Consider the following 26,894-nt stretch of genomic DNA (forward strand, 5'->3'; position numbering starts at 1 on the left):
CTAGTAGCGTACGGTGCAACACAGCAATTAAAAGAAATATCACCTTTGAATCTTCATCTCGGAGGCCTGCTGCCCATCGATTTGTGTGACTGTTGACGTGCACGGGCGCTTTCGCTTATGGAGCCGAACCCCTTAATCTGCCCACTGTAGCACAACAACAGCTTCTCAAATCAAAGAAGGTCTGAGCCAACTTGTCACCCAGTTTCCCGACGACCTGACCTTCAAATTACACATTGGTTCGCTTCGCTGAGCACATTTTTTCGTTCTACGCTTGGCTCCCCCACTGTCCAATGTCCAGAATGCCATCATCTCATCAACAGCGTCGTTCATCGGGAAAATCACTGTTTGTCACGAGCGATTACAAGCCTTCCAAGAACTCCTTCCTCTGCTCATGATAAGTAATGAGTTTTCCGGCGTAAAATAGTACTGCCAGGATCATCGGGTCATGGGACCAGGAGGCATTGTTGGCGAAACAGATACCGCAAATCTGCACAGCATGCCATGTTGGACTTTCCAGAGACGAAATTGGCTGGGTAATGGGAGGCTTGCTCTGCAATAACATTATTGAGATGCCGTGGTACACTACGGCGCCAAACATATCCGAGCGGCATGTGTAAAGAATGAGTAGGAAGGAGAGCGGAGGAGTGCTGAATCCTAACAAACTAATCACGCACACTTTCCAGCTTGAGAAAGCTGTGGATGCGCTGCATCTCTGCTCCTATGTAGCACTCGGAAGCATAAAAATACAAGTGGTGGGTAATCAGGACATCGAGTTGTGAACTAATGAAGGGTATTATGCTTACTGAAGGAACGAGCCGGTTTTGACCTTTTACATGACACATTACCTGGACTAAGGTAGTATAGTTGTGTTATGTCAGGCATAGATAGCAACAAATAGCACTCAGAATCTATAGTATCATGAACAACAGAACTTTAAATAGATGTTGTTATTGATTGCTGGCGGCGCTAACCAGGAACGGTTCCATTTTTTTCAGGTACTTGATCCGCTACTTCTATCAACACTCTCCTGTACGCTCGCATCGGAAATATTGCATCATCCACTACCTCTAGGATCAGATGATATGTTTGTGCTCCCCATCTGTGCACTTTCTCTGGGTTCAATGGGAATGCAATTCCTTCGTCCCTGCCCGGAATTTGAACAGAGATCTTTTCAAACTTCCTCTTCCCACTAGATTCATCTTGGAGTTGAAGCTCTGGTACCTGAAAGCCGACTGTCCACTGCGTGGCGGATGGTTCCCTATAATGTAGCCACTTAAAGCTCAGGGAATCAGAAGAATCTGGATCCCAACTCTGCGAAGCATCGAGGTAGACTTTTTGGCCAAACCCAGCCTTGATGTGCAAAGCATCGAGTCCTGAGTCTCCGTTAAGAACCACGACGGGAGCGTGATTTGCGTTCTTGAATTCATTGCTGAGTGTCCATTGCATACGTGCTGCAAAGTCACCTTGGTATGCATGCCTCCAACGCCAAATTGTCGCCTGACTTCCGATGTGCATGTTTCCATCCTGACCACGAACCAAATCAGCAACATCACCGTAGTGTCTATTTCCACTCATACCAGTGAGATCAGAGAGGTTATACCGACCTCCCCACCCACCCCATTCAGGCTGACAGGGATCTGTAAGTCCATTTTGGATGAGACTTAGAAAGGTCGGAGTATCGCCTTCGGGAATAAAGACTGGATTTGGGTATGCTTCTTTGCCATAAGGGCCAATCTGTATGTACTTCTTCAGCCATTCTGATGTAACGAGACTGGTATCCGGTCCTCCTGGGTTGAAATGATAATATGTTTCTCCAGAAATACCCGTCCATGCAGCGAGACCATAGGCATTCCAACCATGAACAGAGGCGATGTAGAATATCCCGGGGAAATTTAACCTGATCCAAGGGCCAGCGTCGTCTTGGTCTGAAATGGCATACACTCGAAGCTTGGCTGTAAATTCTGCAACTTCAGCTTCTGATCTCGATTTTTGTACTTCGAGAAGAGCTTGGGCAAGAACATTGGCACCACCCCAGATCAGAATCCAAATGTGACCCTCTATCTCAGTTATTGCGTCCACAGCTGAGATGAGGAGCTCCGTGCCTTCGTTCAGTGGCCCACGTGCTCCGGTCATTCCGTATTCTGAGATCCCCTCACGAACCAACTGGCGCAGCGTATCAGTTGCCGGGTACTGACGAGTAGGAGGAACATGAACATTCAGGTGTGCCTCAACGGATGCATAAGCATTGAGGATCTGATGGATCTGCTCTTTGTGTGTTGAGTTCTGTTGCCAAAAAGAGGTTGTAGCAACGAGTCCATCGACGTGGAACTCATTGGCATAAAGCAAAAACCGCGTGAGAGACTCTGCATCGTCGGGCTCGTTGCAAATATCTGTCAGTACGATAATATGTGGCTTGCTTTTGAATGCTGGAATATCTTGGAAGGAAAATGGCATGATGTGTCCAGGTTCGGAGAGCTGCGAAAATACAAACAACTCAAAATCTCTTCACAGATCAAAAGTTGGAGAGATCGGTTAAATGTGGAGGATATTGAATCTGCCTGTCGGCCCGCGACTGATTAATGAATATTTGTATCATTCTTCCCGCTCTTCTGATGAAGAAGAATGGAGACTGTGCGCGCCAAAGCGAGGCAGGGACGGCTCAGGTGGGGGATCTTCGGTGAATTACCCCGCGCTTTGGGGAAGACTGAAAAGCATCCACATGCTTCGACTCTGACCCAGCCAGGTTTGCCGTGATCAAGCCGTTAAGCAGCTTTAGGCTCGATGGCTGATTGCGCCAGAAAAGTCCCCTAATCATGTGCCTGCCTAACATTGTCAACTTCTACCTAGTGATGGACATCGAAAAAGAGTAAAGTCACGGGTGATACACGTGATCTTATCACAGCACAGGTACCTGCCTAGGTATTCCTGCTTTCAGGGCATGGAAAGGTTACAAAGAATCGGGGATCCCATGGACCCTGAAAATTTCAAGCAAACAGCAAAGATGTTGGTCGACGGAAGGCCAGAAATACCACCACGGGCGCTTAATCCAACGAGGGAGGGGTAGACGTCGAAGTGCATTGGCTGGAATGCATCATGGAGTTCTGACCCGGACAAATAGTCGGGATTATGCCAAGAACTTCCCTTCGCTGTACTGATGAGGTTGTGATTCTTGTTGTGAATGATCTTTGCGGATGAGCGAAGAATTAGAGTCTGTCGGCACCAATTTATTCCTTTCTCTGGCTCCACGATGCTCAAGGCATGGTAGAGTCTCGCAATTTTGGAGTAAGCCAAAATCACAAAAGACAGTGACTGGGCCTTTTCCCTCGCTTCAGGTCAGACATATTAGGACGTTGATTGTCTTCAATCCCAGTCCTTCGCACTTTCAGCGGCGAATTCAAGAATCAGAATCCAGGAACTAAGATTTCATCTTTCTGTCTGTCTGTCTCCTCAACACGCAAGCATCCTTGTCTACAGGGAAACACATTTAGAGCTCTTGATTTACAAATTCTGGAGTGAAGGTGGCAGATCTGTGTGTACCTTGTCAAAAATAGCCGCCCTTACCGAGTATCCTGACAGCTTTACGGTCTTTCAGTGGTATCGCTAGACTTCAAGTAATCCTTGATCCTTCCTGGAAATATCCTTGCACCATTCCTGGTTCATTCTGGACCCACCCCTGAAATTTGTTCCTGTCCATCTCTGTACGCTGCGTACGGATTCCCAAAAGATGATCAATGCTGCTGGGGTCCGGCAACCCTTCTTTGCCCTGCTTTAACGCCCAGACATCCTTGAATTCGATCCTTGTCCTCTCTAAACATCCTTGGGTTCAATCCTTGTCTTTTCTTCCCATCCTTACAAGGCTTGAATGCGGCTAAAATGCTTGGTATGCCAAAGATGCAGTAGATTCTGCCCAGACGGAAGTTTGTTAAAGTGGTACTGCACCTTCGAAAAGAGCGAGAATGCAGCTAGTCCCTGGACATGCAAAGAGCGCAGTAGTGTCAAGTCTTCTCAGACAGGCTCAGACACTGAGAGCTTCGTCTGCTTGTACCATGCTCTGCAAGGATAGTATTGTGGTGTGGGAGTCAACAAGCCACCAACAAAACCCGCTGATTCTCGCTTCTGATTCGCTCAATTGGCGAACCGTCTAGCCTTGGCGGGGTGTTCGCGCAACGATTTTCCAGATCTCAATTCTAGGATCTCAGTTCTGGGATTCTGTCTTCACGATCCCAGACTCTTGGCTACGAGATCTTGAAGTTTGCTTTCTCGAAGTGTAGAAATGATGGCGGACATAAGGTGTATGTGGGTTTCGAGTGCATTTTATCGACATCCAGAACAGGACCTTCTCGAGTATATAAACGGCAAGATGTTTCGAGGAGAGTCAAAAATTTCTCATTCAATACGTACACCAAGTCATCTCTGAGCCTCAGACAACCTCGAATCACCATCTGAAAACGTGCGTGACCACTACCTCAATATGAGCACTGTAGGTCTTTCCCGAATTACCAGTCCCTGGCATCAGCTCTACTCGTTGGCCTCTATCGTAGAGGCTTGGGTTTCTAGAATCAAACTCATGGACTCAGATCTCCTCCCAGTCATCCTTTGTTTAATGCCAGTGGAGATGCTGACAAGTGCTCACTAGGATCCTAGCTCTGCCATTACCACTCCAAACGACAGATACATTGATGATCATGACAACCAAGTCTTCTTATCATCTGTCCCAACATTGGAATCGACCAACTCGGCCGGATATCAGATGACAAATACACCGAAAGATGATTCTCAACCATACCCAAGTCTCCCCAATCACGACGAACAGGTTTTGGATGCCGTTCTGGCGGGTGAGGAAATCAGCTTGGACGATAGCCAGCCTCCAACAGATAGGCAGTACTTGGAAACGATGATGGATGAACACAATGTCGTCTTGGGCGATTTCCAGTGGATCATCGACGAAGTCCATGGACCATACTTTGTGGACTACGCTCTTTTGGTTGACATAATCGACGCACTGAAGATGATCAACTTCGAAAGATGCACCCCGGAAGACGCCATCCTACTGTACGCACATGGAATTGAGGCGATTGTGAATCAAATCAAAATACCGGGCAAGTACTCAATTGTGACTGTCAATGGAGAAGGTGGGATCATGGTTAATTGGCATCAACTGCCAGCGTTGGAATAGTAATTGAGACTAGTATCACATAGCTTGTAGAGCTTTGAGTGGCAGTGTCTAATTGTTCATGGAGGAGAATTCAAATACTGGGAAAGTTGATTTGGGTGGAATCGGCGGATAATGTAAAAATTCATCTGGAACTCGACTCATTCCTCTTGGATCAAAGTCATTATGAATATCAGATTTGTGACCATGCTTCCTCGCTGAAATGACATCGACGGGTGACTTAAGGCACAATGTAAGCGTGATCATTCCAAAACCTCATTTCAAGGAGAAGAAGGGGCAGAAGGGGTTGCTTCAAGGTCTTCTTCTGTCCAGCACTCCTTCCTGTTTATTTTTACGACTGTAGAGGCTTTTCTGTCGAGATCGAAATTATGAGTTGTTTCTGAGTGCTGGTGTAGTCAATGCTGATGCTTGCGCTTCTCTGCTTTGCAGAGCTCGGAGAGTTACGTAAAGTTGGAGAGGTTAATGCCAACTCACAAGAACTCCTTGAGATTCAAGAGTGGCTCGTATTCTTCCTTCCTTCCAAGTATCTCCACTGGGAACAAGAGCTCAACATTCAACGTGCCAGGTTATTCCTGTACGAGACCTTCGCCCCCTTTCCCGGAAGTATACTCCTTGAAGTTATCATGCCAAGTTCAGACATATCAGTATTCAAACCCAACTTCAACACTTATTTGCTACTCGTCATTCCAAAAAATATCCTCGTGTGCGAGCGGCACGTTTCTAATTTTAAGCAATATTCTACAGCCAATATAAAGCAAGCAAGGCGGGAATGGCGTGTACAGGCTTTCTAAGGTACCATTTTGGTGGGGTGCACGTGCTAGCCCACCACTTGCGGGGGGCTTGGTCATGAACCTTATGAATCAATCGTAGGACCCGAGAAGTTGCGATGAACAAATATAATTTCTCTTGCTACTTATGTATGCGTTCTAATCGTTTGGCCAAGTAACCCGAGGCCGAAGCGGATCTGAACCTCTGCAGGACTGGAAGGGTATTTTCTAGCTGAGATTGCATAGTAGAGAAGAGTAGTCAGTATCTGAGCACATTCCATTGAGAGTTGTGGATAAGACGAATACATTCAGCGGGGTTTTAGCTGTGATACCTAAGAAAGATGAGAGCTGTTGTTCCAATGCTACGAAAGTATTATCTTTCCAGATATTACAGCAGTTTCAATAACTAGTTAGAAACCACGGGCTTCGCCCCGCCCTCATCAAAATCGATTTCCCCCCCCCTCTCTGAAAACCTACCTACCTGTATCTCTACGAAAAGCGATTATAAAACACTATAACTTCATAGAAATAAACTAGAACACTAATAAACTAACTTACAAGTTTCCTAGTTTTAATTAAATATCTAGTTGTAAAGTTATTAATTGATTAAGCTGCACAGGATTTACAGCTTAAAATTCAAGAGGTAGCCTAAGGTAGTTTGTGCGTAAGGCAAGCTGAAGGAACAAATATTTGAAGTTCTAAAGAAATCAGATTAATTCTATTAATATAACGCTACAGATAAAAACAAATTATTAAATTGAATTAAAATATATTAATCTTAAATTCCCTAAGATATCTAAGTGTTATATTAAAAGGTAGTTGTGATACAGGTAGGTAGGACTTAGAGAGGGGGGTGGAAAAAGATTTGGATGAGGGTGGAATTTCAGCCCCGCGGTTTCTCACTAGTTATTGAAACAGCTGTAAGCGAGGCTTGGCACTTGAGACGACATGCTTCATCAGCAAAAAGTACTGGCCAGACCATGTTGAGAGGTTAACATTATATGCAAGCAACGCAAGGACGACTTTGGATAATCCAAGTTATCTCTAAGCTTATGGCTAGGGTAATGGAAGAACTCGAGATATAATCATGAAACACTATTGTTACAGAAGTCTTCGGGTCTCGAGGCAGGTGATTAATTGCTCTCTGCCTTGAGGAGACTGTTTTACTTGACTGAGGAGATTGCGGAAATTGCAAATCATGATAAGGAATTGAATTGACTCCTAACTCCAGAGAGCTCATCAAGACAACGGTCTAATTATTCTCCCATGTATTTCGTCACAGCCAGCTAGGGCCAGACTTCTAATTTTGACCTCATCTCACCTTCATCGTCAACCATTACCATTCAAACCGCTTCCTTGGGAGTTTTCGTTAAAAGAATTCCGCCGTGATAATGAACGTCTCCATACATTTATGTTACATGCCAGCAGAATTAAAAGAACTGAAAAAGGACTGTATAACCTTCAGCAACAATTTTTTGCACGTATTTTTTGAAATGATTTTGGTCCTTGCCCATCTAATCGCCTCCCGGGGTCAAAACACGCCATACTCGACCATGAACAAAACACCGGTCGTAAACGTCTATCGCGGACTTTGAATACCGAATGGATGCCGTAAGAATGAAAATGCATGTTGAACGAGAAAGTAGCACAGAGAGATATGGCCTTTACTCCTGGTCTACTCTGACTGAGATCGAAGGGCGGGAAGATACCGGGGTTGGTTGTTGAATTGGCGGCACGGGATAGGGGTAGCCATTCGCATTGATTCCAGTTGGTACATAATGATACTCGCGGTCGTTGACTAGACGGCCGCCACCACTTGACTGAGATGGATGAGATCCATCTCCAGTCGAGTTTTGGCTGCTGTGTGAACCTCGCTTTGATCCTTCACTGACGTGGCCGTATGAAGAGTCACCCGAGGACTCATTAGCGCACAGTCCCTCAGTACTAGTCGGTGTATACATGTCCCTCTGCTGGCTCATAGACATCGATGGCTGTGATCCGTAAGCCATATGCGACGAAGAGAGGGGCTCCGGACTTGTACTTGGCATCGGGAGATAGCCTGTCGATATGGAAGAATTGTCGGAGACTGTTTCGCCGTTGTTATTCTTGTTGCCCCTAATCATGCTGTAATCTGAGAATGAATGTGATTGTGATTGCAGTGTTGCCGCCGATGGAAGGCTGTCAGATGATCGAAAGAAAGGACCAATTTGTGTCTGGCGATTGCTCGAAGGTGGGACCGGAGGCAGCATGCGATCAACACTGGTGTTGACTAGGGGCGGAGGTAGTGTTGCGCTCATCCCATTCACCGAACCGTGCTTCGACTCGGAGTTCATGTTTCCTCGAAGGGGGTAGCCGTGGAAAGGCAGCTGATTGTGAGTGTAGGGTGTGTTGGACTGCTCAATGAATAAGGGAGCCTTGGGCATGAGTGAGCCTGGGGCTGGGGCTGGTGTCCAGCCTCTTCCAGAAGACGATGTGGCGATGTAGTTGGAAGAAAAGCTCAAATGATCATTTCCCATGAGCGGTCCTTGAAGGCCATAATCTGCGGGCTCCTCACTGAAATCACCGTATGACATATGGTAGTATGGTTTGACCATGTAGGGATATGAGGGCAACGAACTGTTCCGGTACTGATAATTGTCAAGAGGAATTGAAGCAGACTGAGAGGCGAAAGAGTGAGACCCAAAGGGTATCATTCCGGTGCGGCAATTGATTCGGGAGGCTGCACTACCTGAAGAGTCAAAGTCGTATGTCGCACACTCGTTTTTCATCTGAGCGGGTTCTGACGAAACCTACAGACAAAGTCAGCACGATATGTGTATCCAGATATGTCAGAGTACTTACTCTCAGAAACTGACATTGGTCATTGCCGGCATTTTTACAGTTTGAACATGGACCGCCGGCATCGCCACTGCACCGAATCTTCCTCTTCCGGCATCGACCACACTGTATGCTCATCAGTAATGATTCAGATTCAAGGCGTCGTGCATAGGACTGACGGCAACCGGAATTCTGCTTCTCGGGCGTGAGTTTGATTCACTTTCAGGCGACTGGCCGACAGTGCGAGACTCGTGAGGTGATGGGTGATGGCTTCGCGCTCCTGGAAAAACTCCATGACTTGCCACCGCTGGAAACTCGCGGTCATGACTGATGGGGTAGCTGGGTCCTCTTGTGTTGAATCGACGAAAACTAGTAGTATCCTCTTCTCCTTGGAAGTCGCTGTACGGCGGAGCTACTTGAACCATCTATTCCAAACGCATTGTCAGTCCCACAAGGAACACATACATACGACCGTCAAATACAGCATACATACCTTATCAGACTTTTATTAAAGCCCTAGAGGAACATTGAGCTACGAAAGAGAAATGGAGAGAGCAACTTCTGTGTGGTAAACGAGTGTGTTGATGCGAAGGATCTTGGTTTTCAACCCAGGGAATGTCGCCAGAGGAGTGACCAGATCATAGGCCAGAGGCAAGCAGGCAGGGTATTATACCTGTGACACCTCTAACAAGTTTGCTTAAATTTTAGTTGATCAAGAAGATGATGTAAAATAAATATTCTAGTAAGATATGACAGACTTGGAGAAGGGACATCGGATATGCCAGCCTTGCACTCTCTCTTATGCTACGGGAAGCTGCAGCACTTAGGATTATTTTTTTGCATGGCTAATACCGATCAGGCCACTGATCCACCCTTGTGTCGGCACATCTGGCAGACTGGCCCTGTCTAACCTGGCTGCAGGGTCTCGACGAGACCTCTACATATTGAGTCTCGCTGGATAGACTGAGACTTGTGGAAACACCCCATGTCGAGTGGAATTTCAAGTGTTGGGTATCTTGAGACTGTTTCGTTTGATGAAACTCGGCATCCTTGGGGACAAAGATATCGAATTTCTGACCGGGGATGGCACCTGTAAGCCTGCTAGTAATAACTACCAGCCAGAAACTGAAGCTTGGCACATCTTCGCCGCTTTGGGATTGTGAGTATGCCACAAACCGAACTTGGCCATCATCCTCTTTCTGAGAGTGACAGCCGTCCCCCACCTGCGGAGAATTTCGTCCTGAGGAGATTTTGTTCGTTCTGGCCAAAGCAGAATGTTACGTGATGTGACAGAAAACTGACAAGTCGCCCAGTGGCATGAGGTAGCAAACAACCACAACAGAGACTGTTCGTTCCAACGGTGATGGTGCAACGGAGCAAACGTACGCATGTAGCACATCTAAGCACCTCGAAATGCTGATTGAAGCAAAACTATGATGCTACTTGAAAACATTCGAGAGCACCCCGAAAAAGATGCAAATATGCAGGAGACTTCCAACGCATGCAATTCAGCATATCTTATGCACACAGGAACGGCCGAGAGCCTTGCTGAGTTCCAGGAATGCTATTTAAACCAAACGACCATCTCCTCCATAGATGGAAGCTCCAGGTTATGTTCTTGACCGCTTCTCGTCCTTTAACTTAGATCACAGAGTGCAGAACGTCAAACCTGCCCCTAACCAGAGCGCAATCTAACAGCATACACTCGATCCTGTCAAGCAAACCTTGCTCTATCGCATTTGGACGATCGACCAATCAGCTCGGTCCTGATGCCAATCTGCTTTGTGTTTGTCTGGAACGTTGCGAAGCTAGCTAGCCATTTTGCAGCACCGATACACTTGCGATCCAAGTCTCAGCACGAATTAATGCTGTAGAACCTCTGATGCATACTGATCGGTCGTCCGGTGGCCAGGAGGACATTGGTGGGAGTAAAGCTACCTCGATAAGCGATTCCAATCAGACACAATGCAGGCTGCAAGGAAAACACCGCAAGTTTCTGGATTCTGGACTTTCGAGAATGTGGAGGACCGACTCTCGCTGACTGCACTGTTTGTGGGGGTCAAATTGAGTAAGGGGGTGGCCTGTTACAGAATTTCTGCATCGGTACTAGCTGTAGTGGATTTCTGCCACCCCAGGTACCACGTACTACGGATATAAAGGAAGTTTCTCTGTTCATGTCAGTGCCCCGCTGGAGTCCAGTCCTTTTGAACTGAGCCACTAGGCTCTGTGTGTCATGTGCCAGATGGCACTTGCAGATAAGTGTTTTTAAGTTCACCTCGAAGTAAGGCACTCGAAACCATATACAGTGTCAGGGAAGTCTGAACAGCAGCTGCATCCTCCCTGAAATTTGGCATGTATAATTTCTTTGGAGTTGGATGTTGTCATAACTTTGCTGTGCACGACAGGACGATGGCATACTTAGGTCATGTAAAGTCAACAGGAAATATCTCACCGACATGCATCTACTGAACACGAGACCAACGCCGGTGTGACAGTTTGAAAATAACGCTTTCAATTGCAGGCCATGGTGTCTACGAAGCTCCCTAAATTACGATTCAGCCCCAACTTGGACGAACACAGGGCACTCTCAGGTCATATCTTGTTAGATACTTTGCATTTATCATGAACAGCAATGGGAAACATCCAAGATCAGGGGCATGGGACAACTATGTCTTGATACCACTGCCTCATCGAGAGAGATTGTAAATCATGCTTATGAGAAAGATTTGGAGATAAGAAATGCGGCGTCTTCTCGGTCAATCCAGAGATGTTGGTCTACCTGTGTGATACAGAACTGCAGTGGCAGCTGCGGGCGAATCGCATTGGCAGAGCAACAGGGCATGGGGTGAGGGACAGACACACGACATGGGGACGCCGGAATCGTCTCCCCGTCTCCTGAAGAATCTAAACTCTAGCTTCCTCTCACAGTCAGATCTTAAATTCTGTGGCGCACACGTGGGATATACGGACAGTTGCAAGATTTATTGGGCTTGGCTACTCCCTGACAAAGGAGACATCTTTCTCTCACCAGCCAAGCTGCAGCCACCCGTCAGCTTCAGACAGCTTTACATCTATTGGTCTTTAAACTTCCGTTGACCAGGCTCTCGTGAGGTGTGGGGGAAATTCTGTATGCTGTGTCCAGGAGATCTGTACACACATTAGCATTCAGTCCTCAGTGCAGCAGGTCGCAGAAATGGGAGCTTGAGAACATTCCATTCTCTTCTTCAGATAGCAGAAAAAGAGCGGTGTTGACACGACCAATCGTTGGACGTGACGAATCGCACGTAGCACGCCGTCGAGAAGTGTAAAAAGGACACTATGAGGAGGCCCTGGCCTTTACAGGCCGAGAAGAGGACCGTCAACAAGCACCTAAGGTAGCACCATTCCATCGTCCGAAGAAATGACCCTGCTGAGAAACTACACGCCCGATCATGGCGCCCAGATCTCGGGAGATTCCCTCAGGGATGAAGCTTGATGGCGATCGGGGCCTTGCTGCTGAAGGCATAAATTCCTGGTAAGTACACGTGAAATATAGGCAACTAATGTTTCCTAGACTCGAGATGATAATTGGAATAGAATAAAGGTCACGGAAGTAGGATGCTGGAATAGCTTTGATGTATCTCAGTCGAAGAGTGGACAGCCAGATATGAAGCCGAGTATTTCTTCGAGTTCGTCCTAACATTTTCAGCACTGTTTGAGGTTATCCGGATGTGCTTAATGACAATCAGAAAGCGCTTATAAGTAGCGGATTTCCGTCAGACGTGCGACCCGAGTGGTTCATGACAATTGGAAGTCCTTGACGAAGATCTTCGAGTGAAGTTATTGAAGCATTTTAGTACATCAAATGAGATGGCTAATCTGGGCTGAAAATGATCGTGGTCAAAGGCGCCAAGAAGTTCTGAAGGAGGTATCCTTCGTATGGTGTGGTTGCGGTACAGTACAGTACTGTAGCTTCGGCGCTAGCGAAGCTTAAAGTTTAACAGGACAGTATCACGACCTCACTAACTACACACAATTGACGTCGAGTCGCAACAGAACCAGGAAACTTCAAACTCTTCATGTAGCCCTCGATCCGCCAACAGCAATGAGTGTCCTCCTCGAAACCTCGGCCGGCGACATCGTCATCGACCTCCTCACAGACTACTCCCCCAAGCTCTGCGAAAAGTAAGCTCCTGCCACTCCAGGCTCGTCCCTCAACCAACCCAATAACTCCCTACAGAAATACGTGAAGAAACCAATACTAAGATCTTATTCCCCTCTCCTAGCTTCCTGAAGCTGTGCAAGATCAAATACTACAACTTCTCGCCGATCCACAGTGTACAGAAGAACTTCTCCTTCCAGACCGGTGACCCCCTAGGCCCCTTCTCCAAAGACAGCGATGGCGGCTCCTCGATATGGGGTGTGGTCGATGGGCCTGCGAAACGGACATTCCCAGCGAATTTCCACCCCAAATTGAAGCATGCGGAGAGAGGGACAGTGAGCATGGCCACGGCTCAATCGACAAGGGATCCGGAGGAGAGACTTGCTGGCAGCCAGTTCATAATTACTCTAGGCGACGACCTGGACTTTTTGGATGGAAAGGCAGCGATATTTGGGAAAGTTGTGGAGGGATTTGATGCGTTGGAGAAGATCAATGATGCGTTTTGCGACGAAAAGGGTCGGCCATTGGTGGATATACGAATCAAGCATACAGTTATACTGGACGACCCCTACGATGATCCCAAAGGACTTATGGAGCCACCTGAGAGCCCTCTACCTTCTAAGGCGCAACTAGCTACTGTACGGATTGGAGAGGACGATAAGCTGGACGATGAATTAGATCCCGAAGCAGTAGAGAAGCAGCGACGAGAGAGAGAGGCAAGAGCACAAGCTCTGACCCTGGAAATGGTTGGAGATCTGCCATTCGCAGAGGTTAAACCACCGGAAAACGTACTTTTCGTGTGCAAGCTCAACCCAGTGACAACGGATGAGGATCTCGAGTTGATCTTCAGTCGGTTCGGCAAGATCCTCTCCTGCGAAGTCATCCGCGACAAGCGCACCGGTGACTCTCTTCAATACTCCTTTATCGAATATGAGGACCAGACGTCCTGCGAACAAGCATATTTCAAGATGCAAGGCGTTCTGATTGACGACCACCGTATCCATGTCGATTTCTCGCAATCAGTGTCTAAACTGAGCGATACGTGGCGGACGGCTACAAATTCGAAGCGGAGACATGGCGGGGGTGGATTCGGTGGTGTCAGTGGCCTGGAGAAGAGAAGGCAGTATAAAGTCGAAGGTAGGGAGAGGAGAGACAGATATGGCATGGTGTACGATGAGGACGAGCTGCGGAGGAGACATGAAAGGGAAGGGAAGTCTAGCGCGGATACGAGGGAGAGAAGTAGATCGAGAAGCCCGCAAAGGGATAAGGGGTACGACCGGAGGGGAAGCAGAGGCGATGATAGCTATAGAGGAGGCCGAGACCGAGATCGTGATCGATATGATAGTCGTGGCGGAAGCAGTCGGAGCGAGAAGAGAGATGATAGCTACAGACGAAGATAAGAATATTTGCATGGCATGAAATAAAAATAAAGCTCCGCAATATCGTAAACCCAATTGTTGTTCTGCAATTAAGCCCAAAATTCAATGTCATGCTTTATTTTGGCGACACATCACGCATGTACAGTTTGATCGAAGTAGTTGGGCGGATAGAACCCAGTAGGTCATGGCGTTTTAATTCTCCACAGCAGTGATCTTCTTCGCCAAACAAAGTTCTAGTCGAAGAACCGGAAATTTGAGTAAATGTCAAGTGCACGCTACTTGATGGGCTAAGGTTTGGATCAACAATTTCACTTCAATAGTGGCTTCTCGTGAGAGAGGCTGGCAAGACGGCCTCTAGATTTTAAATGCATCTATTGGAACTTGTACTTGTACATGGCAGCACAGTCCAGCAATTCAGCATTTTTAAAGCAAGTGCCGGTATAACAGACAGACAATGCAAGCATTTACCAGTAATAAACTAGGCAAGTGTTGGCACATAATATGTACCACACTTCTTCTTTTCCATGCAATCTCCCACGTAGCATTCTCAATACTTAATTGTAGACTCAGATCCCAGACCCATGACATATCTTACGCCCATCAGAATACCCGAAGTTCTGAATACACCCTCGCGCTCTGCTTTCGTGGTTCTACACATGTTTTCCGAAGATCGGTCATATTTCAGTCCGGCTACTCCTGCACTATTGCTCTCGTCAACATATGACAGAACCGAGTCTTGGCAGAGCTTTGTTGGTCTCCACGGTCGATTGGTCTCATCTCTGCGTTGACGCTGTCGCGAGACTTTTAGTTCGGAAGTGATTTTCTCTCCTGGAGATGAATCCTCAAGTGGAGATGGTATAAGTTGTCGAGCAGTAGAATTTGTGCTCGAAACTTCAGGGCTTGTCAGGTCATGTGTTGTCTTGATAGGCCGATTGGCATTTGGTGTTGTTGTATATATATCAGAGCGCAACACTCGATTGCTGCTGGGAGACTCATGCTGAAGTCGCTCAGAAGGAAGGATCCTAGTTTCTTTGATCGACGGAGCAGGTGACGGGACAGCGGGCGAACTCAACACTTCGGCCAAAAGTCGACCGCTGGGGGTCTGGCTCTCCTCGTTACTCTTTTGGGGTGTGAAATTGATCATTGGAGCCATAGCTATGGCCGAGATATCGGTAACTTCTTGCATGGCCCTGGTCGCGGCTCTTGTGCGGGGAGGATCCGGGGCTTGAGTCGTAGGGAATGTGCCGCTTCTTGGAGTAGGGGTTTTCAGGCCTGTCGACGTTTCGCTGTACGATCTGTATGCATTTGCAAGACCGGGTTGGATTGTGAGACCTGGCTTGGCCCTACTTTGCCTATTGTTTGGTGTTTGCGGCTCGGTAGGAGTGTCACTGGATGCTTTCGTTTTGAGTTTCATGACTGGAGGCTTCTTCGCGCTGGGTTTCTGATTGCTTGTGACAGATCGAGCATTATTGGATGATCTCGCTTCAGGACCAGCAATGGTGTCTCGAATGTTGTTCTCAGAGTGTCCAGATTGTCTGATGAATTTGTCGGGAAGAAGCTGGCCAGGGCTTGGAGCAGATATTGTTATCGCGTTTTCAGTGTTATTAGAACTCCCTGGCCCAGCCATTCCGTCATGCCCATTCTGACGATTAATAGAAAGGTCTTTAATAGCTTCTGTCTCAAAGGTTGTGTTGATGTTCGCCACTTCTATTGCTTTATTAGGTGTGTGAAGGCGATTCTCTTTACAATACGTAGAAGTGGTAGCGGAAGAAGTTGTAGACGAGGGGCGGACATTCTCTTTCTTGGCTGCTGGAGGAGTTGAAACGTTGGGAAATGACTTAGAAGTACTGGATAGTACAGCTTCCATGACATCATTGTTCATATACTCTCGCGTTGGGACGGAGTTAACAACCTCAGTAAGTCTCTTGAAATCGGTCACAGAGCCCATCTTCCGAATTCCTTGTTCGGCTTCGACAGCTTGGGCGGGACTATTATGGGCCGACCTCTGTGTTTTGAGAACATCATTATGTATCGTGGAGCTAGCGTCGATACTTGGTGAAGCTGTGTCCAGAGGCTTCGAACTCCTCAGAATTCGACCAATCGAATTGGGAGTTGGGAATCTATCTGCAGCAGCAGATTGAATGTGGTCTCTAATATGTCGTACCGTCGATGTCTTTGGCAACTCTGGAGAAACAACGGCCACCTTGTCCGCGGAATGCACTCTCTCTCTTTCTCTGGGCATTTCATCAAACCGAAGGCCTTTGATGATAAACATTCTCTCATTTTCAATCCTGGCAGTGAGACGTGGATTGCTTGAAGACGTTGATTGCGGCTTGATCTGCTGTCTTGTTGTGGAATTGCGAGTTGTTCTAGAATTGCCCTTTTCCACAAATGAATTGCCAAACGATGTATGAGCATTGGCCGTGGGCTTGTGGGGTTCCCTGTATAATACCAGATTAGTATGTGCTACAATGCTCGCATTCTGACTTGACCTCGGATATCCCAAGGAAGGAAAATGCGGGCTCTCCTGGAACTTACAATAGGCTATCCAGCTCTCTAGCAGACAAAGGATTTCTCTGTCTAGGCTTCCTCGTCATAATGCCAGTTTGCTGTTCTGTGCTATTTAGTTCATCTGTTGGTGCATGGGAACCCGAACTGATTACGACATGAGGAAACGGGTCGCTCCTGGTGGATACCGATGCATTGGGAGCCGTTTGTGACTTCGAAGAAGTACTCGAGACATTTCGAGACTTAGATCTACTGCTAGAAACCTTTGTTTTTGGAGCCTCTGCGGACGATGCCTCGAGTGATGCCCTCTTCCTCTTCGTACTTCTGGGTTCGTCTCCAGTGCCATCCAAGCCAAAGTCTACATTTCTATAACATTGAGTCGCTTCAGTGCAAGGGAGTTGGCGTACTGGCGGAGTTAGCCCACGCATCGAACTCAAAGACCCTGACCTGGTTTCATAATAATAATCTCCAGTTCCATCAAGTCCAGGTAAGCTTCTTCTTGGACCAGGTACAGTTGACCCAGCCTCACGCTGAGACTTGATTCGTTGTCGTTGAGCGGGTGGTTTCCGAACATCATCAACTGGTTCTTGGCTGCCGCGGATTGTTGTGGCAAGTGTACTAGCAGAAAGAGGACTACTCGTGGAGCCAACCGAGGTCCTTGAACGAGTGGAGTGGCTAGGAGGTTCGATATGGCAAACAGGACTGATTTCTGCGACTTCTACTGGTGGCGGAGTTGGACCACGGTATCTCTTCTGGGGAACGTGCTTGGGTAGTTTTGACATCGTAGGCGGTGGCTGGACAACACGAGGTTGTGGTAGGTCCAAGGTCTTCCCTATTTCTGAGACATGTTCCGAGTTGCGGAGGTGAGAGACTGACGGTGGGACATTGAATGCCAGTGCTTGAAAAGATTGGCTTCTCTCGAAAAGTCCATCGTGACCTCCAGCACAGACAGCTTCTGGCACGTTCGTGACAGATAATTGACTACTGATAGGTAGTTCTGTCATTGCCGCTCGCGAACTTGTGACTCTTGGACGAGTTCCAGCCGAACGAGCTCTTTTGGGAGTTCGTGCAGTCCGGTCCTGATTATCCTCGCTTTGAAATGAGGCAATCATCTTGCTCAGGCTTGTCTGGCTTAACTCTTTTGGAACAACGAAAAGCTTGTTGTCAAGACCACACCGACCCTCAGTTAATTTTCTCTGTGGTTCAAGAAGGAACTTGTATGGATGAATGATCGACTTTCCTAATCCAACAATGACCTGCAGAGAAATTGGTAAGCCTTTTTCCTACCAGGAGACATTGAGCGCAGATGTCATTTCACCCCTCCAGATATTACAAGGTTCTCTGAAAACCTTGCTTCTACTGCTCCCAAAACACTCAAGTGTGGGAATGGCTCAGTTGTCACACACTGCTGAGTACCGTAGATGGGGTTGTAGATGGGGTTGTTGGAGGTATTGGTAGGTACTCACATCTATTACACCTATGTTCACGCCACTATCACCGAGCAGCCAAGCCTTCTTGGGAATAGACGTCTCTGAGAGCGCCTCGAGGTACTCTCCCAACGGGTTCCTGAACATATCGAACTTCCCATCTCTTCCCCACTCGTCGGCTTCATTGAGAAGATTCTGGTTGATCTTTGCGAATCTAGCTTCTGCGGTAGCCATAGATTGCGACTCATAGTCATTTGCTACACCATGAGGCATTGGGTTGAGTATCCACGGAACCTCGAGCGTATTTCCGACTCGCCGACCAGATACGGATGGGTGGCCACCTTCTGTTTTTTGTCCACTGTTGAAAGTATTCCATCGAAATACTCTAGAATATACAAACTCCCCATTGTAGAAGACGCTGATGCAGATATCCTCTGGCGTTTTTGTGACTATGGAGTGCATGAATGATTCTTTGGACAGGTCAATTTGTAACTTGAGGGCCTTGGGACTTGTAATTGGTTTGCGAATGGCATTCTTAGTTAGAATGGGGGGGACAAAGAGACGACGAGGTTTGCTGGGCTTATTATTGCGCTTCGTAACTGTATCAATTGTGCCTGTAAAATCAGATGCAACGTTCAAGTACTAGAGGTGTACAACACACACCTGGTTCTGCAATGCCGCTCGCAGTGCTGCCGATGCCAGTTTCTTGAGGGCTTGGTTCGAACATGGATGAATCTATGCTCGAAAGACTTGATTCATGGTCTGGTTCTATCGTATCGTTCGTTGGGGCTCCGGCAAAAGGCGATCTGAGTGCAAGACCTGCAGACTCTGCCGTTCCTATGGTTGCAGGTAAATTGACGCGTCCAGATTTCGTGGCAGGAGTAACTGCATCGCCAGTATTGACTGCGGCGGTGGGAGAGAACAGATCCTGGCCAGCGTTCACAAGGTAAAATGGGACACTTCCGGGGCCGAGAAAGTCAAGAGTTGTGTCGTTAAACGCGTCCTCTCTGATACGTTCGACCTCGCAGCCGCTGGAAGCATCTCCTAAGCCTGAGATATCCTGACGCGCATCAGCCTCCCACATGTAGAGAGAGACGGTGGTGCGCAGAGGGCCATATGTTGGCATCGTGGTCACGATCGATTGATACGCTGCATTGGTGTGGGTGTTGCTGAAGGGGTGGAATGGACTTTACAGAATGTTGTTTAGTCGATGGCAAGGTTTGAAGGAAGAAAACGAGAAGACAATGACAAACGCGGCTCACCTTGCGATTGGCACTTCCTGACCTGATATGTTGACCAAAACGGAAGTCGCGAGGGCGGACGCGGAGGTCAAATTACGCAGGGTCGAAATAGGCGAGGATAAACATGCATCTCCCAGAATGTCTCTTTCAGTCTTGGGACAATGAAAGCACATGATTGTTTGTTCCCACAACTTCACACTAAAACACAAAATAGTTCCTAATATCCTAATATACTGAAAGATCATCAGGCCTATGCTCGGATATCAGAATCATTGCTTGGAAGTTATCTGACGAACCTATATTTGTCGTGGCTCTGCCTAGATTTCCAAGTGTCGGCCACATCCTTACAAAGGTTTGATTTACAAGGACCAGGACATGAGGGTAGGATTTTCGCGGTATGCACCTGGTCTTTTTTTTTACCCCTCGTAAGCACTGAAACTTATTTAGGATTTCTGAGAAGCCTGTTACCATGGCCCAGGACAGTAGGAGCAACCGCAAAATCAGCTGGACGGGTCAACTGCAAATGCATCCCCGGTATCAAGAGCCGCTCCCAATTCCACGATTGTCATCTCGTAAACCTTTGCGATATCCATCTCCCACTTTCCATCTGCAGCATCCCCCCACGTGCTCGTCTCTCCATCAGTCTCCATCTCCGTACCGCTCTCATCATCGGCGTCCTCTTCTATCTCTGTACCCATGACATCCACGATTAGCACTCTCGCGGAGTCTACTAACCCTTTACATCTAACCATATCAGTCTTGGTCAACCCAGCCTTTTTGCCTCCTGAGAAGCCCGGCAAGATCTCTCCAGTGACGCTGTCCTCGCCCTTCAACAAGCTGGAGAAAGCGTGATCCAGTTTACGGATAAGAGCAAAAGTAGCCTTAGGTGCTGCTGGAAAGGCAGAAGTATAAGTGTTCACTGCTAGGGCAGTATTCAACAAGTAGGGAATTTGAAGACTTGCTATCATTGGTGCAAGTTAGCTATCAGAGCATCATCGACAATAGCCGAGATCAGACGGGGTAGAACAGATATCAAAGGTTCAAAACATACGGGTTCCAGATAGCCAAACGACATCAACGATATCTGCCAGATCCTTTGCGACCTCGCTCATGTGAACATAGCCTTTTATGTCGTCGCCCTCCTCCATCGGCTGAAACTTCTTCGCATACCGTCTCGAGACATTGAGCAATCTCGCCTCAAGATATCTTCTCGCAGCATCTTCTTTCGCCGAACCATGCCGCAGAGGATTTGCCCTCGGATGAGGCAAATTTGAGGCAGTGGACGAGGTAGAGTAGTTGCTGGGCGCGGGCGAGGGAAGAGATGGTGGGAGGAAACCTCCTGCTTCTTGGGATGGAATCTCAGCCATTGTTGAGATTATTGGGTGTGTCAAGAAGACGCTCCATAATACCAATGGCTTATAGCAAGATGTAATCTTCTCTGCTCATGGAAAGTGGTGAATGAGTGCCTCGAATGAATCAGCACAAAGGGGTGATGTCGTACCCCTGCAGTCACGTGGATCATCACATCCCTGCAGAATTGCCAAAAAGTTCAAGCAAGCTCCAACTCCCATCTCCGACCAAGAGCCTTGAATAACAGCTTTGACATCAACCTCCACACGATCAACAACTCACGACTCTCATACTCACGACAAGCTCGTCTCTCATATCTGCAAAATGGCACCGAAGCGCGTACAAATCGCACAAGCTGACGCTCGCCGCCCAGCACCAAAGGGATATATCTCCAATGTCTACAATACCCTGACCTCGCCCGAGAACGCCAGCGTTGTAAGAAGTGTAGCTATGTTCGGAGTAAGCCCACCTCTATCCTCTGCCATATCTCGTTGCCGCTCAGCTAGGACGCTTTGAATCTACGGCGCCCTTTGATAGCCAAGCGGGATGGCGATACAGAAAAAATGTGGAATTGAAAGGATTTTACTGACGATGCTTCTCAGGCTGCGGTTGCCTTCTTCTCGAGTTCTTGGAGCGAATTTATTCTTCCGCCGTAAGTTTCACTGCCGTCCTATTAGGAGGATTTGACTAACAAGCTTCCACAGCTTGTAAAGGGGCCTTGATTTGGGGATACGTTATGGATTGAGGATCGACAACGTTGTGCGAATAGCATTGGGATGGAGTGTAGGAATTGTATTATATGGCAGAGCAAGCGGCTACTCGGAAGTCCAGAGAAAGACAGGTTTATCGAGGAACTTGTTATAGAGGGGTCCGGAGGCATCAATGGCGTTCGACATATCAATGGAACTCAACTTTGTAAACACATGCTTAAAAGTCAGGCGAACTACACTCAGATATCACTCACGAACGAATCAGTTGAGATGAATTGAAAAGGACTATATCCTTGCGAGCTATCAAATACATTCAGACGTCAGTCTGCCAATATTGCTACATGTGGTAATCCCAACCTGACCCATAATGTCGTGACTCCTGCGCCAAATTCCTTTCAGCACCCCAAGTTAATCCCAAATTAATGTTGGCTCCACTCAATGCTATCCAGCGGAATGCCATCTTGTACAAGCTCCCAAAGCGGGCTCAGCTCTCTCAAGAAAGTCACCCGCTCCTTGACCGCCTTCAACACGTAATCAATCTCACTCTCGGTCGTAAATCGTCCAATACCAAATCTGATACTGCTGTGTGCATTCTCGTCACTGCTGCCCAGTGCACGTAAAACATAGCTAGGTTCCAAGGATGCTGAAGTGCAAGCACTGCCCGATGAGAGAGCAATATCCTTCAGAGCCATCAGAAGAGACTCGCCCTCGACGTAGGAGAAGGATACGTTGACGCAGCCAGGATAGAACCGCTCTGGATCGCCGTTTTGGGAAGTGTGCTCGAGTGACAGTAGGCCTTTAAGCAACTTGTCCGAGAGCATCTTTACTCGTTTAGAGTCATACTTCGCACATATTAGCTTTGATCAGAAATACTATATGAAAAGTGCGGAAGTAAACGAATCTTTGTCAGAAAAGGTACTGTGTGTCGTCAAGGAAGCCTCAACTTGCAAGCAAGGAAGTCACTAGGAAAGCCATGCATATGTAATAGTAGATCATCACGCAAGATAACAGTAAAGAAATAAGGCCAATACTCACAGACATCTCCTCCTTCGCAATACGGCAAGCCTCTCCAAATCCCACGACTAAGGCAGGAGCCAATGTGCCACTTCGTAAACCTCTCTCTTGACCACCTCCACTAATGATCGGATCGATCCTTACACGAGGCCGTCTTCGGACATAGCATGCACCCATTCCCTTAGGTCCGTAAATTTTGTGCGAAGATATGGACATTAGGTCAATGTTCATCTTGTTGACATCCATCGGGATCTTGCCGACTGCTTGAGCGCCGTCGGTGTGGAAGAAGACCTTGTTCGCTCTGCAGAGCTTTCCTATTTCTTCTAACGGTTGAATCACACCGATCTCGTTGTTGACCGACATGATGCTGACAATCGCGGTATCTGGTCGGATGGCCTTCTCAAGCTCCGCAAGATCAATCAGACCACTGGATGCCACTGGAAGGTAGGTAACATCAAATCCTTCAGTCTCCAAATGACGGCAACTGTCCAAAACACATTTGTGTTCAGTCTGAGATGTGATGATGTGCTTCTTCTTCTTTCCACCTCTGCCAAAGAATCGTGCAACACCTTTGATGCTCATATTATTGCTCTCGGTGGCGCCACTGGTAAAGATGATTTCCTTTGGGTCGGCGCCAATAAGATTTGCTACATGCTCTCGAGCCTGTTCAACGGCTTTGTCGGTTTCCCATCCATAAGCGTGCGTTCTCGAGTGGGGGTTTCCATAAAGTCCGGCGTAGAACGGAAGCATTGCATCAAGTACACGAGGATCCAGAGGTGTGGTAGCTTGCATATCAAGGTATATGGGTCGTTGGCCTTCATCCATAACCGTAGCTTGCTTCAGGATACCTTCAAAAAGTCGAATGTTAGGAAAATCAATCAGCACATGAGGATTACGTACCTGCTATGGGACTCATCATTGCATCTGCGTTTACTGCCGTGCCTGGAACAATCTGGTTTTCTGGAAGCTTTCCTGTCTCTGCAAAGAAAGCCTTCTGATCTGCTCGAATAGCAGTGTTGACGCTGACTTGGGCACTGTCTTTCGAGGTTGTCGACACATGCCTGAGATTCTTGTGCGAAGAAATGCCAGCTGAACCCCTCAAGAGCCCAGATGTTAAAGCTGATTGCTTCTTGCATAGGCGCGAGGCCTGCCGCAATGAAGTGGAAGCTATGCTCGACATATTGTTGATCGAATTGCAACAGTTCAATGTAGAGGAGCTCGAAAGCTGCAGAAGGCGAATTGTTTCTGGAAATGGATTTTTGGAGTCACTGGTGCTTAGTCATCCATTTCCGGCCGCTTGTGTGGCCAGTGCAGTCATCGTGCATGTGGAGGTCAGATCAACAATCACAGAGCCAGCCAAAACTGACGACCTACGGCGGCACACCTCGGGATTTCTTGCTTCTCAATAGAAGCAGCTTTGCAAATATTATCGAGGAAGTTTCAAGACGTTATTTTTCTTAGGCTGCAAGCACTGCCAAGAATACATACGTGCCGCCCAGCTCAGCCACACAGACATCAGGTTCCTCCTTCGTCATCCAACCCACCCCACTACATCACGAACTCTCTTCAACATTAACAACAGCAACAACAGCAATAAACACTACATCGCGCACGATTGTTTTCATTGTTCTCGTCATTCTGCGAGTGGAAATGTCATTCAAGGGGTTTCAGAAGTCGGTGGTACGCGTAAGTGGTCTTTGGAACTCCCACATGCCCAGCTACATCCTCAACACCCAGCTACATCTTCAATGCCAGCTATATCCTCAACTGACAACTGTTTCTGAAGACTCCGCAACTTATTAAGCAACGCTTTAGTATCGGAGATACTACGAAAGATGCGGTTTATATCGACAGCGAACGGCGCTTCAGTGAGCTGGAAAAGGAGACCGAGAAATTGCGATCCGAGTGAGTTTCTGCTCAGCTGCAGCCCACCTGTCTTCCAGACAGTGACGGCAAAGCATAAAGATGAATATTGAAATAGATTTGCAGGTCTAAGAAGTACTTCGAATCGATTCAAGGTATGATTTCGCATCAAATCGAATTCTCCCAGGCCATCGCCGAAATCTACAAGCCTATATCTGGTAGGATGTCCGACCCAGACTCTGCGATTCCAGAGGGGAATCCTGAAGGCATTCGAGCATGTGAGGAATACGAGGTGATCTGTCGGGACTTACTGGCTACCCTTCAGCCTGAACTGGAAATGATCGAGACCAGAGTCATCCGGCCGGCACAAGAGTTGTTGGAGATTATCAAAGTCATAAGGAAGTCTACCACAAAACGGCAACATAAGCAGCTCGACTATGACAGACATCGCGCAACTCTTAAGAAACTCCAGGATAAGAAGGAGAAGACTTTGAAGGACGAGAAGGCCATGTATAAAGCTGAGAACGATGTTGAGCAAGCCACACAAGAGTTCAACTACTTCAACGACTTGCTAAAGGAGGAGCTCCCCAAACTATTCGCCCTTGAACGCGAGTTTATCCGCCCGTTGTTCCAGTCTTTCTACTACATGCAGCTGAATGTCTTTTATACCCTCCACGAGAAAATGCAAGGTTGCGATATCGGATATTTCAACCTCCAAATGGATGTGGAGGAAGGGTTTGAGGCGGCGCGGGGAGACATCCAGGAAAGAGCAGAAGCCCTGTCTATTGTAAAATTCAAGACAACCGGTGCGAAGCGTCCTCCTGGAAGACTTGGTCCTGGCTCGAAGCTTGCCCTCGAAGGCAAGAGTTCTCCCAAACTCATTGGAGCTGCTCCAAAGCGGCAATCATTGACGGCGTCAACTGAAGAAGAGAACCCACCTCCGCCATACTCTTCCAACTCACTATCACCTACGTACGGTGGTGACGAGAAGACCTCGGTGGTTCGCGCCAATTCTACAGCGACAAGTCCATCGTGGGGCTCTGCGGCGAAAGCAAAGGGACCCGCCCCACCACCACCGAAGCCAAAGCCATCGCGGCTCAGCGGTGCTCCTACTGCTGAGACTGTGACCGCACTCTACGATTATGAGGCTCAGGCTGAGGGAGATTTGAGTTTCACCACTGGTGATGTGATTGAGATTGTGACCAGGACTAACAACGAAAATGAGTGGTGGATTGGCAAGGTCAAGGGAAAGCAAGGCCAGTTTCCAGGTTAGTTGGCTGTTTTTGCACGAGTACTGAAAGTTGTACTTGATCTTGTACTGACTCTTGTGATCTAGGAAACTATGTGAAATTAAACTAGGTCGGTTAGAGCGGATATACCATTGATGAGTGCACGGATTAGTGACGAGGGTGTCGAGTGGACAGAGCCGACGAGGCTCTCTTACTTTTTGATAATGCGGCAAGAGGTGTCTGGGGCTGTTGGAGGGTTTGCATTGATTCGGAGCAAGGATAAAGTGCATTGTACCTAATGAAAATCAGTGATCATACCAGTCATTCCTCTTATCTCTTTAGATCTAGACAAACAGTTTGCTCTGCGGTCTCTTCTGCAGAATACGGAGCAATGCGGGAAGAGACGAGGGTTGGCATCCTATGGGTGGATGCAATATTAATCACCTGGGAACTCAACGTATGCAAGGCATTAGAGGCCATACAGAACCCGAACCGCATTCAACAATTTCTCCACCCCTGCTGCATACCTGCAATGTGTTGGCACAACACCAAAATGGGACAAGGCAATACGAGGCAAAACGAGGCAACCTGGGGTCCGCAGGCAATCTGCCATCTCACCCCACCAGTTTGCAACAGGCGGAAGAGCCTCAACCCTATCCCACGACATCGCTGATAAACATATAACAGTCAACCCCATCCCCCCAAATCTCCACTTTACTTTTTTTCCTTTGCAAGTCTGCCGCTGGGGAGAGATTGTGTCCAGGTGACTTGCCTCATATGCGCGGCAAGTAGTACCTGCAAGTTTTGTCCTTGCATACTGTCCTGCATGTTTTCTTCTCCCACACTCATTGCAGTCGGGCGTAAGTTATCATGAGGCATGCACCAAATCGAGAAATCGGTCTCGCTTAATTTGTCCAGACGACTCGGAGGCTCGCCCAGCAGAACGACGCCCCGTTTACACCATAGCCGACAGGAAACCGAGAGCCATGGAGAACAAAATCCGGAACGGTTGCTTAGTGGGTGGTAGCAACGAGTCCTACTTTGTGTTGTTGTCAATGGAGGCTGTTACCCTATCGAAAGTAAGGCGCAAACCTTCGTTACTGTTGCCGAATGGCATGTCGTGGCTGATTATTGCATTGAACCTAGAGCTCGTGCTGCCCCTCACTTTATCCCATTGGTTCAAGTTGTGATTTCAAGTTATGACTTTTGCATATTTTCCAAAGAATAATTCTCTGATTGGTAACTTGTTAAGGTATGCAAGAAAAGCGAGGTCCA

At 47.6% G+C, this 26,894-nt stretch overlaps 9 protein-coding genes across 10 annotated transcripts; 4 read left to right on the forward strand and 5 right to left on the reverse strand.

Moving 5' to 3' along the window:
• Positions 1-112: 112 nt before the first annotated feature.
• ONS95_006046 (uncharacterized protein) lies at positions 113-3,179 on the reverse strand. Its single transcript, XM_058499483.1, has 2 exons — positions 804-3,179; positions 113-550 (listed from the first exon to the last, which is right to left on the reverse strand). Exon 1 carries the CDS (start codon positions 2,452-2,454, stop codon positions 967-969), a length of 1,488 nt encoding a protein of 495 aa, XP_058350527.1. The 5' UTR covers positions 2,455-3,179; the 3' UTR covers positions 113-550; positions 804-966.
• A 1,292-nt stretch (positions 3,180-4,471) lies between these two features.
• ONS95_006047 (uncharacterized protein) lies at positions 4,472-5,176 on the forward strand (the record flags this gene model as incomplete). The annotated part of the gene is made up of 2 exons (XM_058499484.1): positions 4,472-4,480; positions 4,637-5,176. The coding sequence occupies 2 exons, from the start codon at positions 4,472-4,474 to the stop codon at positions 5,174-5,176; spliced, it is 549 nt and encodes a 182-aa protein (XP_058350528.1).
• A 2,428-nt stretch (positions 5,177-7,604) lies between these two features.
• On the reverse strand, positions 7,605-9,182 carry ONS95_006048 (uncharacterized protein; the record flags this gene model as incomplete). The annotated part of the gene is made up of 3 exons (XM_058499485.1): positions 7,605-8,729; positions 8,782-8,883; positions 8,937-9,182. The coding sequence occupies 3 exons, from the start codon at positions 9,180-9,182 to the stop codon at positions 7,605-7,607; spliced, it is 1,473 nt and encodes a 490-aa protein (XP_058350529.1).
• Positions 9,183-12,765: 3,583 nt separating this feature from the next.
• CYP6 (Peptidyl-prolyl cis-trans isomerase cyp6) lies at positions 12,766-14,465 on the forward strand. Its single transcript, XM_058499486.1, has 2 exons — positions 12,766-12,921; positions 12,977-14,465. The coding sequence occupies exon 2, from the start codon at positions 13,240-13,242 to the stop codon at positions 14,296-14,298; it is 1,059 nt and encodes a 352-aa protein (XP_058350530.1). The 5' UTR covers positions 12,766-12,921; positions 12,977-13,239; the 3' UTR covers positions 14,299-14,465.
• A 359-nt stretch (positions 14,466-14,824) lies between these two features.
• Positions 14,825-19,626, reverse strand: ONS95_006050 (uncharacterized protein; the record flags this gene model as incomplete). The annotated part of the gene is made up of 5 exons (XM_058499487.1): positions 14,825-16,718; positions 16,816-18,041; positions 18,252-18,826; positions 18,876-19,399; positions 19,475-19,626. The coding sequence occupies 5 exons, from the start codon at positions 19,624-19,626 to the stop codon at positions 14,825-14,827; spliced, it is 4,371 nt and encodes a 1,456-aa protein (XP_058350531.1).
• A 327-nt stretch (positions 19,627-19,953) lies between these two features.
• On the reverse strand, positions 19,954-20,820 carry ONS95_006051 (uncharacterized protein; the record flags this gene model as incomplete). Its single annotated transcript, XM_058499488.1, has 2 exons — positions 19,954-20,414; positions 20,505-20,820. The coding sequence occupies 2 exons, from the start codon at positions 20,818-20,820 to the stop codon at positions 19,954-19,956; spliced, it is 777 nt and encodes a 258-aa protein (XP_058350532.1).
• Positions 20,821-21,127: 307 nt separating this feature from the next.
• ONS95_006052 (uncharacterized protein) lies at positions 21,128-21,514 on the forward strand (the record flags this gene model as incomplete). Its single annotated transcript, XM_058499489.1, has 3 exons — positions 21,128-21,262; positions 21,406-21,455; positions 21,508-21,514. 3 exons carry the CDS (start codon positions 21,128-21,130, stop codon positions 21,512-21,514), a joined length of 192 nt encoding a protein of 63 aa, XP_058350533.1.
• A 418-nt stretch (positions 21,515-21,932) lies between these two features.
• On the reverse strand, positions 21,933-23,707 carry NFS1 (cysteine desulfurase; the record flags this gene model as incomplete). The annotated part of the gene is made up of 3 exons (XM_058499490.1): positions 21,933-22,355; positions 22,549-23,375; positions 23,428-23,707. The coding sequence occupies 3 exons, from the start codon at positions 23,705-23,707 to the stop codon at positions 21,933-21,935; spliced, it is 1,530 nt and encodes a 509-aa protein (XP_058350534.1).
• Positions 23,708-23,876: 169 nt separating this feature from the next.
• Positions 23,877-26,303, forward strand: ONS95_006054 (uncharacterized protein). Of its 2 annotated transcripts, XM_058499492.1 has the most exons (3): positions 23,877-24,213; positions 24,314-24,432; positions 24,517-26,303. In XM_058499492.1, the coding sequence occupies exons 1-3, from the start codon at positions 24,178-24,180 to the stop codon at positions 25,661-25,663; spliced, it is 1,302 nt and encodes a 433-aa protein (XP_058350536.1). In that variant the 5' UTR covers positions 23,877-24,177; the 3' UTR covers positions 25,664-26,303. The 2 variants fall into 2 exon arrangements, with proteins under 2 accessions (XP_058350536.1, XP_058350535.1); XM_058499491.1 differs by having other exon boundaries at positions 23,877-25,658; positions 25,727-26,303.
• Positions 26,304-26,894: the final 591 nt, after the last annotated feature.

The sequence above is a fragment of the Cadophora gregata genome, assembly GCF_030347475.1.
Source record: "Cadophora gregata isolate MNR1 chromosome Unknown scaffold_17, whole genome shotgun sequence".
Lineage (NCBI taxonomy): Eukaryota > Fungi > Ascomycota > Leotiomycetes > Helotiales > Ploettnerulaceae > Cadophora > Cadophora gregata.